This window comes from Arachis stenosperma, chromosome 10, assembly GCF_014773155.1.
Source record: "Arachis stenosperma cultivar V10309 chromosome 10, arast.V10309.gnm1.PFL2, whole genome shotgun sequence".
NCBI classification, from domain to species: Eukaryota; Viridiplantae; Streptophyta; class Magnoliopsida; order Fabales; family Fabaceae; genus Arachis; species Arachis stenosperma.
The window spans coordinates 25988750-26003485 of NC_080386.1; the positions used below are offsets into that span (position 1 = coordinate 25988750).

Below are 14736 nucleotides of genomic sequence, written 5' to 3' on the forward strand. Positions count from 1 at the left end.
GAAAAAAGCCGCATGTCGTATCAATAGCGAATTCTAAAAGGATCTCATTCTTATTGGATCGGACCATTTTTTTGTTTGAATTCGTGAACAAAATCAGTTGGGTTTAAGTAATAAAGGGATAGAACTTGGCAACTCCAATTATAGAGAAACAAAAAGCAACGAGCTTTCATTCTTTTTAATCGAATGATTACCCCATCTAATTGGACGTTAAAAATATATTAGTGCTTGATGCGGGAAAAGCTTTTCCCATGAATGGATTATTTATTTTTGTTATGAGTCCTAATTATTAGCTATTCTCCATTACGGGGTGGCGATCAATGTGTAGAAGAAAGAGTATATTGATAAAGATATTCTTTTTTTCCAAAATCAAAAGAGCGATTAGGCTGATAAAATAAAGGATTTCTAACTAGCTTGTTATCCTAGAGAATACTATTCGAAATAAAAAAGAAATGCATTTTTTATCCAAATTTTAGGTAAGGATGATTTTGATTTATCAATTTACATTGATTGGATCGTTACTGAAAAGAATATCCAAATACCAAATCCGACTTCTATATAACCTCCGCAAAGTAGACGAAGATCTTGGAAAGATCAAAGAAAGAATCTCTTCTTCCTCTGTAAAGAATTCTTTTAATAATTCTTCTGAATCTAATCTTTTCAAAAAAGCGCGTAAAGTCCTCTTGTGTTTACGAGCCAAAGTTTTAATACAAGAAAGCCGAATTATATATTTTATTCGATACAAACTTTTTTTTGAGGATCCATTATAATAATGAGAAAGATTTCTGCATATCCGCAAATACCGGTCAATTATATCAAAATCAGATGAATCGGCCCAAACGGGCTTACTAATGGGATGTCCTAATATATTACAAAATTTCGCTTTAGCTAAAGATCTAATTAAGGGAATAATTGGGACTATTGTATCAAGTTTTTTCATAACAATTTCTATTAGAAATGAATTTTCTAGCATTTGACTCCGTACCACTGAAAAGTTTAGCCGTACATTTGAAAGATAGCCCCCCCAAAAAAAATGAAATGAATTCTCAAATAATTCGTTTATATGGATCATTCGGGGTTGAGACCAAATATCAAAATAACATTGCCAGAAATAAATGAGATAGTATCTCCATTTATTCATCAAAAAAAGCGCATTCTTTGAAGCCAGAATGGATTTTCCTTGATATCTAACATAATGAATCAAAGGATCCTTGAAGAATTGAACTAAAATTGAATCAAACCATTTCAAATATTCTGGAAACTAAATTAAACTAGTTTTTCGTATAGCAATTTAAATCAGTTTATAATAGAATTATCTTAAGAAAAAAGATAAATACAAAAGATAATAGAATTGTCTTCCCAAAGATAGAAAAATCCGAAGATATATATATATATATATATATATAATTCGAGCAAGTATAAAAAGTCATTAAAAGATCAATGTGATTAACCTAGGAAGAGGATCAACTGCTCTGTATTCATATGCTCATGGCCTCTTAGTTGGATAATGGTGACAAGATGAACAGAGCTTTGCATACTAATCCTCCTAGTTATCACAACAATAGAAAGAAGCGATCATCATCCATTAATAATGGCAATGGCGGATGCAACTGCAAAAAAAGTCAATGCATGAAGCTCTATTGTGAATACTTCTGTGCTGAAAATTTATGCAACAAGGATTCTTATACTTGTTAAGATTGCCAGAATAACGTAGAGCATAAGGAGCATGTGAATGAGACAAAGAAGAAAATAGAGTTGCGTGATCCACATGCCTTTAAACCCAAGATTGTTGTTGACAACATGGCCAGACACAAAAAAGGTTGCAACTACAGTAAGTCAGAGTGCAAGAATAAGTATTATGGTTGCTTCAGTTTTGGAGTTGATTATTCTCCTTTGTGTCATTGTCTAAGTTGCAAGAATGAGTATGAAACAAAGACTCCTCTCTTATCCTAAAGGAACAAGAACCTTCTAATGAGAACAATGGTTGCACTCTTGTCCCAAAGGTACATGAACCAATTAATAAGAACAACGATGGCAAGAACGAGCCGGAAAGAATGGATAATGGATCATCTTCTCAATCTCATCATCCAGTTGTTGACTATGGAGATTTCTTTACTCAGATTTGTACTGCTACTCAACTCGATTGGTCATAGACTCATAGTCATCAGGAAAAAAAAACGAAAAAAGATTAAGTTATCAATGGCTAATATTCACCAGGATTTTTCTGGAATAAAATAAAAAATAATTTCCACATAAAAATTATTATGGGATTATATCTCGAAATCTAATTTTTTTAGTGGGGCAAATTTGTCGTGTGACACATGCATGCAGGGAGCAATGGTGTAGCAGGAATGATGCTCTCCAACAATAAGAATAAAACGGTTGTGAAGCTGAAGTATTTGAAGTTCGCCAAAGAGATTGCGAACTTGTCCCCACCAAACAAAAATTTATGAGGTTTAAATCTTTAATCGTGTACTAAATAAAGTGTTATCCAAGATATTATTAATATTGATAAAAAAATATTAATTTCTATGTTTATTTCAAAAAATAAAACAAAATATATTATTAGGGTTTTAAGAATTGTATGTTCATAATAATTTTATTATATATTACAAAGCTAAAATTATGGTAGTTTTTTACGTAAATAGTATTTTTTCTATATTGCTATTAGAGTTTTAAGAATATTTTTTTCCTAAACTATCTAGGACCTATTTGTATATTAACCTATATACCTATCTATATTTCATTATATATATTAGATAGTGGTTATACTACTAATTTTGTTTCTCTTTTATTGTCCTTGGAATCAAACGTATATAGGTGCAACTTTGTTATAATTCATCATATGTGGATATGAATACAAAGGAAGAGGAGAAGAATTATTATTCATGAATTTACAACAGCAATGTGAATAATATCAATTTGTCAATTATCCCGTCAAATCAAGTTATGCATGTCTCAACACAAGGACTTGCTATTGTTTCTACTTATTCTGATAGTGTTGTTGAAAACCGTATTCCTGCACCTCATTATCAGCTTCAAATTCCATCGCCAATTTTCAGAACCTCAAATAATACTGAACAGCAAAATACCAAGGTGTTTAGGGATCTTGATTGGCAGTGACAATAATCATTTCGGGACACTCCTAGCTTATCTAATGATAATAATAATTTTGTTGAGTTACACTCACCAATTGAGCCAACAATGCAGAATAATCAACAGTATCAACCTTATCAGAGTTATAACTTTCATAAAAAAGATGCGAAAAACGTTCATCATCCTCATCTTGATGGCCATAGTTCATCTTCTACAAATGGTGTTTGCTTTCCACCATAGGATGCTTTAGTATGTTTGAAATTCATGGCTATTGCTATGGAATACAAATAAAATTTATGAACATTTTGAAGTATTCATGTCCAATATTTCTGTTTTAGTTGTTATACAAATTTAACCATTATAAAATAAATTTTAATTTTATTTTATATTATTATCTAGTTATATTTATTTCAACGTTAATAGTAGAATGATGGTTATAGAATAATAATTAATCTCATAAAATTGAGTTGTTAGGTATTATAATGAGTGATGAGAAATTAGTATTCTCTTTGTAACGTTTTTTTTAGAATATGAGAGAATACTTAATCATCAAACTAATTCATTGAGACTTCTCATATTTTTGAACCTGATTCTTTATATTGAGCTTATAGAAATATTCCAAATCATAACCATTAACTATTTAGTTTTTAGTATTTTATGTGTTTCACATTATATTAAGTGTTGAGATATGATCTGATGATATAATATCAAGTGAGTTATGCCTATTCTAGATTTTAGTGCTTCTTACTTGTATTTAACAGGCTAACTTACTTTTTGGTTTTTTGGTTGAAAAGGTGTTCATGGATAAGGATAAGGACATACCTTAATTATGTATAAGTTTGCCATTTGTATGTTATTATCATGTGTTGGAAGCAGCACAGACCCTGTTGACACATATTGTCCAACTGAATTTCCATTAGATAGTAGCAACAACACATTTGACAATAACCTGAAGCTTCTTTTGGGGTTGCTGCCCTCCAACACGGCTTCCAAGAATATCTTCTACAACACATCCGTGGGAGATGGGCAAGACAAGGTGTACGGACAAGCATTGTGCAGAGGAGACATCACCAACTCCATAGTCTGTAATGAATGCATTCAAAAAGCAAGCCAAGATTTAACAAAGATGTGCAACAGTGAAGATGCAATCACATGGTATGATCTTTGCCAAGTCCACTACTCCTTTTAGATATTCTTCACTAGTGTGAGTTACACCGGAAAGTATCCCAACCATAATCTTAAGAAGAAGAATATCTCTCACCCCTCTGGATTTGATCAAGTCTTAGCATATCTGATGGACAATCTCTCACAAGAATGAAGCAGCTTTTGTTCCTGCCAACAACATGTTTGCAGCAGGGGAGATTCAATATTCTGGTTCTGATGGTATCATGAACAAGAAGCTTTATGGACTAGTCCAGTATTCCAGGAATATCTCTCAAGAAGAATGCACCACTTGCTTGAGTTCTGCCTTAACAGAACTTACTCAATGCTGCTCCTTCCGAGAAGGTGGTATCATTCTTAGTCGGACTTGCAATGTGAGGTTTGAATCATACAGGTCTTCAACCATTCATCAGAAAAAATGCTCCTCTTTTTGACTTCCAAAGGAGGGGGAAATGGAAGCCTTAAATTGACAATTGGTAGTTCACTCTTAGTATTAGCAGTTACTATTTTGCTGTGTACTGCTTGCCTGCTCTGAAAAAGGGACACAGAGAAAGGTGAAACTTGTGTAACTGGAATTCATTAATCATTGCAAAACAAAGAATTACAAGCCTAAGCTCTCTTTTCCTTACAGGTGAACAAAAGATCAAAAGGACGCTGCTACAATAGTTGGCAAGCTCCAAGAGCATAGCAGTTACACAGGAAGGTGACATGATTAGCTCTGATGAACTGTTGTTCATGAACTTAGCAACCATTAAGGATGCCACTCATGACTTCTTTGATTCAAATAAACTGGGACAAGGAGGATTTGGTGCAGTGTACAAGGTGACTCGTTTTGGCCTCTGTAGAATGTTGTAATTTTGGTATCCATATTGTACAGTGTTCTACCAGATGGCAATGAAGTTGCAGTTAAAAGGTTATCAAGAAAGTCTTGGCAAGGCATAGAAGAATTGAAAAATGAAGTCATACTCAATAATCTCATTGCCAAGTTTCAGCACAAGAATCTGGTGAGGCTATTGGGATGTGGCTTAAAAGGGGATGAAAAGTTTCTCATATATGAATTCATGTCAAACAAAAGCCTTGATCAATTTATCTTTGGTTAGTTCATGTTTTTCACTTTTTTCTATTAACCTTCCAAATGTTTCTTTGCTTCATTTTATTTTACATTTTTTTGGAAACTGCTTCATTTTAATTTTTTACATCAACATGGTATTTAATTGACTTGTTCTATTTAATATAGAGATGAGGAAATCTAATTCCTTGGTTGCTTTATAGAGAAAAATTTTGGAACTATCGGTGAAAATTCGTCTTGTTATATTGCATTGATCATGTATATATCTATAATTATTTAGATTTTATCAATTTAAAACTTACTTTCCCATATCATAGAAGAAAAATCTGCATTATCTAAGGCTGTTAGTGATGGACAAATTTTAGTTCAGTTTTATGGAAATCATTCCAGGTATTGTAGCATATTTAATTAGTAAAATTAACAATTAACTAAATTTTTCACTAAGTATATTATTAACCCTCCCATGAAAAAATTATGCATGACCAGTTATTGACCATCATTTTTCGATATGCGGATGAGTTATTCAAGCAAATGACCATTACCAACATTTTGAGAAAGAAGAGAAAACTAATTAACTAAATCTTCATTCATGTATTCAAGAAATCAATTAATCAACTTCATTACTAAAGGCCAAAGGGAAGGACCTTTTCCTAAGATCCTTTTCAACCCCAACCACAAGGATTGAGAGCATTTATGAAAATGAAAGTCTCACGCACTACTCTATTATCTTTTCCATTAAGGAAAGCCCCATGGACTGCTTGGGCTCCATCAATTTAGGTCAAAACTCCAAAGACAAAAAGAAAGAAAAACAAAAGCCTACAAAGTAAGATGGATGGGAGAGCTAGATTTGACTTGTGAGATGAAATGGAAAAAAATGCTACATATTTTATTTGAAATTCTGTTAGGGCAAAAGAAAAAAAATACTAACTATAAAGTTCAATGTTAAAAGGGAAGATAGCGAGAAACAGATTTTTTTAAATATTCTGAAATGTCAACAACTTTTAACGAGTGAATTTTATTTAGAACTCATCAACTTAGTTTAGCTCAAATTTTATTTTCATTTTTTTTTTGTTTACAACTGAAGTATCCATAGTTTAGTTCGATGACTAATGCCTTATTAACTTGTATGTACATTGCTAGATGGTATTGCCGAACAAAATTATTTTAAAGTATTTTCAATAGAATAATACTACTAATTCAAGTCTTTTTGTTAATTAAATTCAATTAAGTTGGTCTAACATAACAAAAATTTAACATTATTTCAAGTCTTATTGTTTAACATAGTTAGACTTATTCATAAAAAAAACTTGAATTTGTAACATTACTCTTTTTCATACTTGACCACTAAACACTTGGTCAAGAGAAGATGAGTTTTTTTTTTCTGTTTAACCACACCACTCAATTCAATCAAATTGAATTAGATTTGGGAACCATCAATTCATGAGCAAAATATAAGGAACCATGCCTGACGGTGGACCCATTTATTTATTTATCGAAAATGCTGGATTTCATTGTAGGGAAAAGGTATATATCAAGGTTGTGAGAACTGGACCGATTAATGAATCGGTGAAGTGACTGATTCACGGATTTAATAGTTCGATCGAAGTTTAACTGAAATTTAATCGGTTTAACGAAATATTAAATAAAATTATTAAAAATTTAATATATAATTTTAAATATTTAAATTCAATGATTTTTAACCTAATAAAATTAAAAAAATTACAATTTTACCTAATAACTTATCTATAATTTATCAATAAAAATTCATAAATAACTTCAAACATCAAAGTTTATGAATAAAGTAGATTAAAATACACGTAAATGACAATATACAATATTATTAACCCAACATACAACCAAAACTTAACAAAATCAATAGTTTCATCTTCAACATACAACAAAAAAAAACATTAATAAAATTAACTCAAAAAATCAGAAAATCAGAAAACAGCAACAATATTGTTTCAAAGAATCAACAACAACATTATTTCAAACAAGGTTCTGAAACCCCCTTTGAGATTCTTGGACAGCACTATCTATTAACCTATCATACAACCAAAAATTAACAAAATCAGTAGTTGCATCTTCAACATACAACAAAAAAGAATTATTAATAAAATTAACTCACAATATCAGAAAATAAAAAATAGCAACAATATATTTTAGAGAATTAGCAACATTATCTCAAACAAGGTTCTGAAAATCCCTTTGAGATTCTTGGACAACACTATCTTGTGGCCGTTGATCACTGTGGTTGTTCCATCTAAATTACATACAATATGCAACCTACAAATTACATACAGCAAAATAAAATCTTAGCCATCAAAATCTATATTCCAAAATTAATTTTATCATTGTTTTTGACAATTATATTAACCAAAATCAAAATTCTATACAGTAACCAAAATCCAGAATCCAGAATAGTAAATACAGCAATTCAGAATCATTATGATTAACAAAATAAAAAAAATAAACTAAATAACTATAGATTGAAGAACTCACGGCGACAGAGAGAGACAGCGAAGAGTCCATTGCGGCAGAATAGTCTGCGACAACAGAGACAGAAGCTCGACGATAGATGGCTCGAAGACAAATGCTCGACGTGGAGGATAGAGACCACTAGACGACGATGAGGATAGAGGCGGCTGATGATGACTAGGAGAAGAGAAGACCTTCAAGTGGTGAGGACAAAGGCGCCGACACGACGACAGCAGCTTTGAACCGACCTTCTGGTGACGCAGGGAGAAAAACAGACCTTTAGTGGCGAGGATGGCAACTTCTTGTGGTCACTGCCAACGCCGATAGTGGTAGGGATGGTGGAGACGTAGCTTTGCTCTGATAGGGTTTGAAGAAATTAGGGTTGGAAAGGAGAGGAAGGTTCTTTTGGAGTTAAGTCTCAAAGTGGTCCCTGAAGTTGTACTTGAGCCTCACAGTAGTTTCTGAACTTAAAAGTTACCCATATTCATCCCTGAAGTTGCACTCTGGGACTCAAACTTGTCCTTCCGGCACATTCTGTCCATCTGGCGCTACCGAAAAGCTGAGTTGGCCTCCTTCGTGACACGTTGGCAAAGAAACGGTTAGCTGACGTGGCAGAGTAAACTATTATGATTCAATTTGGTCCCTCAATTCAAGTTAAAAACCCTAATCCCCAATTTTGAAGAACCATCTCCATAGTGCTCACACTCTTCTCTTCCCTACGGTTCTCTTCTCTTGTCTTCTCCATCTTCAAAGCCAGACAGTTATGGCCAGCGCGAGCAACGCAGCTGGGAGATCGAACAACCCACGATCATTTCTGTAACACCCTACCACACAGAGCCTTACGCTTAAGTCGTAAAGCAGAGGTGGCGAGGTATTACGACTCCTAAAAAAATAAAATACATACTTATAGTAGTAGAAAGAAGATAATAGACTAGGAGCCTTGAAAAATGGGTAAAACAAAACCGCAAAATGAAAAACGCCACGCTCCAGAAGCGGAATAACTTGCGTGTGAGCCAAACTATAACTATCAAACGTAAGATAATAAAAGTATGAATAGAAAGCCAAAGGTATAAAATAACAAGCTCCTCACTCAGTCTGCGAAGTCAAGGTTGGCTGGAGAATATTTACATATATATATAAATATATATATATATATATATATATATATATATATATATATATATATATATATCCAAAACCCAAAATGTACATAAACAAAACCCTGCCTCTCCATAAACCTCTAGGAGGATCAAAAAGAATAAGTTATGCGGAGAGAAAGCTAAGTACGTGTATATACATCACTACACACCAAAATAACCCAGTAACCACTTCGCTTCAGGTGTCCAGACGCCTAATGAGATACCTTTCGACCTGCATCTGAAAAACAACAACATAGTATGGAATGAGAACCGGAGGTTCTCAGTATGGTAAAGGTGCCCGCATAGTTAATATAAAAGGTCCCGGGAGAGCCATAGGCATTCCTAGAACTCCGACACTCAGAATCATTCTTAAGGAAAATAAACTAAACCAAAAGTTAGGTAAGTTATCTAAGGTATTCTAGTTCTGAATCTAACTTTAACTTAATACTTCACTTTCTGACTCCTCCAATCCTCCGAGATATTGGTGGAACAACCCTCTCTCCTCACACCTTCGTCAAGAGGAATTTCTAAGAAAACATACACATATAGTTCAAACAAGGAAAACACAGATAGAGAAGCATTTACATCAAGTAGAACAAGTAGCGGGTAAGCAGAATTAAACAGTTAAGCAAACCAAAACAATGCACACTCAAGCAAACAAACAAATGCATATGATGTATGCCTGTCCTATGGCTGATGAGTCTCATCTGTCGGTTATACAGTCAACCCGACAAGTCCTGGTAGTTAACCATTGGACAGTCCCTCTGTGCGCGCATCCCCAAGCTCAATAATATTCCATGGAGTCAAACTCCAAGCTCAAATATAATATTCCATGGAGTCACACTCCAAGCTCAATAGTATAGTATTCCATGGAGTTAAACTCTAAGCTCAATAATATAGTATTTCATGGAGTCGAACTCCAAGCTCAATAATATTCCATGGAGTTAAACTCCAAGCTCAATAATATTCAATATTCATATTTATGTGCATGCCCATGGGGGAATCCGGGGAGTTAAAGTGCCCGGTCACATCTTGCAACAGAGGGTCAACAAATAGTCTCCAATACACAAGCCACATAATAATCTCTTTCCCTTTTAAAATATTACCTCAAATCAAAACTCCAATTCTTAAAGAAACTTTGGCAATATCTCCTCTAAGACTCAAATTTCTGCCACCCTTCAAGGGTCCCAACTATCAAACCAAACGCCTCTCAGTCACTCAAATCATTTCCAGTAACAAATTATTTCATAATCAAACAAATGCCAATATTAAATCTTTTTCCAAACCGACCAACTTCAACAGCAAATTATTGACAACAGCTAAATCTCACATTTTATACCATATACACAATCCATCAATTATTCATTCATTTCACTCCTATCTTAAGGTCTTCTAGCCTAAGTTTTCACGTGATATTAAACATTAACTACGAGAAACCAAAACCATACCTTCATACGGAATCAAAATATTCAAAGCTCTGGAGAAGCTTTCTGACCGAGCTATCGAAGAAGAAAACGTCCAGAATCGTCTTTGCCTCCTAAAACTCCCGTTGGCCAAATCCAAAGGAAAAAGGAACTACGTCATTGTCAACTTTCACCAATCAAAACTAGTGCCAACGTGTAGAGGAGGAGGTTACGAATACTTTCACTGGATTAGATTTTTGATTGGAGTTACGGATTGCAAGAAATCGAAGCCGGAAGTTTGGTGGGATTTACGGTTTGTTACGTTCTTCTCTCTCCCGTTTTTTTTTCTTTTTTTTTCTCTCCCGCATATGCTCATCATATACATATATATGCATGCTTAATTAGTAAACTGTTAAGTTGCCTTTAGCTTTCTTTTTTATTATTTTATAAGCCTTATGATATATATATATATATATATATATATATATATATATATATGCACACAGTCCAATATATAATGATAATAATAATATATATGTAACTTAATGCAAAATATAAACCGCCTTTTACTTTCATGCTTTATGATTAATAATAATAATAATAATAATAATAATAATAATAATAATAATAATAATAATAATAATAATAATAAACGTAATAATAGTAATAATAATAGTAACGTAATAATATAATAACAACAGTAAATTTATAATACTAGGGAGTAACATTATATAAACTTATAATACATATAATACTCATATAATACTCATAAAAATTATATCCAATGTTTATAATAATAATAATAATAATAATAATAATAATAATAATAATATGAATTTGATTAAATTTAAATTATTATAAAATTAGTTCATTACTGATAATAAAAATAATTTCTAAAAGTAAAAAAACTCCAATTTATGAAATAAATTATAATTTATTTATATTTATATTTTTAAAACTGAGGGTCGTTACAATTTCCTCCTTTTTTCTGCTGATAATCTAATGCCATTTAGGGAACTACAAACAAGCAGTTGCCAATTATTTTGGTATTACCTGTTATATATAAATCCATGAGTAGGCTTGCCTATTATACAGTCTTAGGCATTATGTGATTTTGCTCTTATCAAATGTTAGCTAAATATACTGATCCTGTATTTCACTTCTGGTGCAGTATTAAATTAATTTTCTTGTTCAGCCACCTTTTGAGGAGCTGATTTTGCAAGTTGCTGATTTACTGGATTTTTGTTCTAAGTTTACCAAGCATGGATTTCATCAGACTGTCCAAGTAAACATAGAACAAGTATACTGAAATTCTTTCGGGAACTTTGATCTCAGGATGATGATGGTCAGGTGCTCCATATCAGTGGCTTGCGGAACACGGCAATGACGCATCCAAATGACCCTGAATTCATAGAGCTAGGAATTTTTGAATGTATGGCTGCTCTAATATGGAAGGGACTGAAGAATTGGTGCTGGCTTTCTCACGACCAAAATATTTACATTCCTTATTATGCAGCTTATATAATTGGTTCCTACAAAATGAATATGGAAGAATTTGCTGAAAGTGCTGTGCATGCTGGGGTCATTCCTGCTCTGGTTGAGCTTTTAAGAGGTAAATTAACTTGGGTTGAGCAAAGAGTAGCAGTACGAGCTTTAGGATATTTAGCTACATATGCCAGCACTTTTCCCACTGTAGCAAGTCATGGTGAAATTCTTGAGCTCTCTATTCAGTTAGCAATGAGTTCCCTGGAAATAGTTTATTCGCACTTTTATCACTATGATTTGCTTACACGTGGCATGGGTGGTGTTTAAATGGAGTCCAAGAAGGCTGAGGAATGGGCTAGTTAGTTGCAATGTTGGTAGGGAACCTATTGCCAGTTGCCCTAGAATTATTGAAGCTTTGAGTAATATTGCCTAGTCTTCAGATGATTGGCAGTATATGGTAGTTGATTGTCTTCTATGGCTTCTTCAAGATCCCAATACATGTCACAAGGTAAAAATTTTCAGTGTAGCATTGGTAGCTTATTCTGATATGATGCTTAATCGCATCAATTGAGCTTGTTTGCTGATGAGCGGATAATTTATACGCTTTTTGGCATTATTTTTAGTTAGTTTTTAGTAAGTTCAAGCTACTTTTAGGGATGTTTTCATTAGTTTTTATGTTAAATTCACATTTCTGGACTTCACTATGAGTTTGTGTGTTTTTCTGTGATTTTAGGTAAATTCTGGCTGAAATTGAGGGACTTGAGCAAAACTCTGAAAAGGAGGCTGACAAAGGACTGCTGATGCTGTTGGAATCTGAGCTCCCTGCACTCGAAATGGATTTTCTGGAGCTACAGAACTCCAAATGGCGCACTATCAATGGCTTTGGAAAGTAGACATCCAGAGCTTTCCAGAAATATATAATAGTTTATACTTTATTCGGGAATTGACGATGCAAATTGGCGCTCAACACCAGTTCCATGTTGCTGTCTGGAGTAAAACGCCAGAAACACGTCACGACCCGGAGTTGAACGCCCAAAACACGTTACAACTTGGCGTTCAACTCCAAAAGAAGCCTCAGCTCGTGGATAGATCAAGCTCAGCCCAAACATACACCAAGTGGGCCCCGGAAGTGGATTTATGCATCAATTACTTACTCATGTAAACCCTAGTAGCTAGTTTAGTATAAATAGAACTTTTTACTAGTGTATCAGTCGTCTTTTGACCACGTTACATCTTTGGTCTCAGTTTTGTTTTATTCTTCATCTTAGGAGGCCATTGATCACGTTTTGGGGGCTGGCCATTCGGCCATGCCTGAACCTTTCACTTATGTATTTTCAACGGTGGAGTTTCTACACACCATAGATTAAGGGTGTGGAGCTCTGCTGTACCTCAAGTTTTAATGCAATTACTACTATTTTCTATTCAATTCTCTTTATTCCTATTCTAAGGTATTTGTTGCACTTCAACTTGATGAATGTGATGATCCGTGACACTCATCATCATTCTTACCTATGAACGCGCGTGACTGACAACCACTTCCGTTCTACCTTAGACCGGGCACATATCTCTTGGATTCCTTAATCAGAATCTTCGTGGTATAAGCTAGAATTGATGGCGGCATTCATGGGAATCCGGAAAGTCTAACCTTGTCTGTGGTATTCTGAGTAGGATTCCGAGATTGAATGACTGTGACGAGCTTCAAACTCCTGAAGGCTGGGCGTTAGTGACAGACGCAAAAGAATCAAGGGATTCTATTCCAACCTGATTGAGAACCGACAGATGATTAGCCGTGCTGTGACAGAGCATTTGGACCATTTTCACTGAGAGGATGGGATGTAGCCATTGACAACGGTGATGCCCTACATACAGCTTGCCATGGAAAGGAGTAAGAAGGATTGGATGAAGCAGTAGGAAAGCAGAGATTCAGGAGGAGCACAGCATCTCCATACACCTATCTGAAATTCCTACCATGGAAATACATGAGTAACTTTATCTTTATTTTATGTTTATTATTTATTATTAATTTTCGAAAATCCATAATCAATTACTATCCGCCTGACTGAGATTTACAAGATGACCATAGCTTGCTTCATACCAACAATCTCTGTGGGATTGACCCTTACTCACGTAAGGTTTATTACTTGGATGACCTAGTACACTTGCTGGTTAGTTAAACGGAGTTGTGTCCACACATAGCAAAGAGCCATTATAATTATTCCATACAACAACAAAGAATACAACATTGATGATCACAATTTCGTCCACCAAGTTTTTGGCGCCGTTGCCGGGGATTGTTCGAGTATGGACAATTGACAGTTCATCTTGTTGCTCAGATTAGGTAATCTTCTTTTCAAAAATTTTTCAAAATTTTTCTTTTCTTTTTTCGTTTTTCCAAACTTTATTTTCGAAAAAATTAATAAAAATCCAAAAAAATTAATAAAACCAAAAAAATCAAAAATATTTTGTGTTTCTTGTTTAAATCTTGAGTCAATTTTTAAGTTTGGTGTCAATTGCATGCTTTAAAAATTTTTTCTTGCATTTTTTGAAAATTCATCCATTCATAGTGTTCTTCATGATCTTCAAGTTGTTCTTGATAAGTCCTCTTGTTAGATCTTGATGTTTCCTTGTTTGGTGTATTTTCTTGTTTTTCATATGCATTTTTTGTTTGTTAGAGTCCATGCATTAAAGATTTCTAAGTTTGGTGTCTTGCATGTTTTCTTTGCATCAAAAATTTTTCAAAATTATGTTCTTGATGTTCATCATGATCTTCAAAGTATTCTTGGTGTTCATCTTGACATTCATAGTGCTCTTGCATGCATCATGTGTTTTGATCCAAAATTTTTAAGTTTTGGGTCATAATTGTGTTTGTCTCTCTCATAATTAAAAATTAAAAAAAATAAAAAAAAAA

At 33.7% G+C, this 14736-nt stretch overlaps 1 protein-coding gene and 1 pseudogene across 1 annotated transcript; one reads left to right on the forward strand and one right to left on the reverse strand.

Annotated features, from left to right (window-relative positions):
• Positions 1-452: 452 nt before the first annotated feature.
• On the reverse strand, positions 453-3301 carry LOC130956907 (maturase K-like). Its single transcript, XM_057883845.1, has 2 exons — positions 3188-3301; positions 453-1258 (listed from the first exon to the last, which is right to left on the reverse strand). The coding sequence occupies exons 1-2, from the start codon at positions 3299-3301 to the stop codon at positions 494-496; spliced, it is 879 nt and encodes a 292-aa protein (XP_057739828.1). The 3' UTR covers positions 453-493.
• Positions 3302-3922: 621 nt separating this feature from the next.
• Positions 3923-5354, forward strand: LOC130956908 (cysteine-rich receptor-like protein kinase 6; annotated as a pseudogene).
• The last annotated feature ends 9382 nt before the right edge of the window (positions 5355-14736 follow it).

Coding starts and splice junctions, on each gene's coding strand:
- LOC130956907 (XM_057883845.1), bottom strand. CDS start 3,301: ATGAACTATGGCCATCAAGATGAGGATGATGAACGTTTTTCGCATCTT. Junction 1,259..3,187: donor CTGCATTGTTGGCTCAATTG/GTGAGTGTAACT, acceptor AGTTTAATTTAG/TTTCCAGAATATTTGAAATG.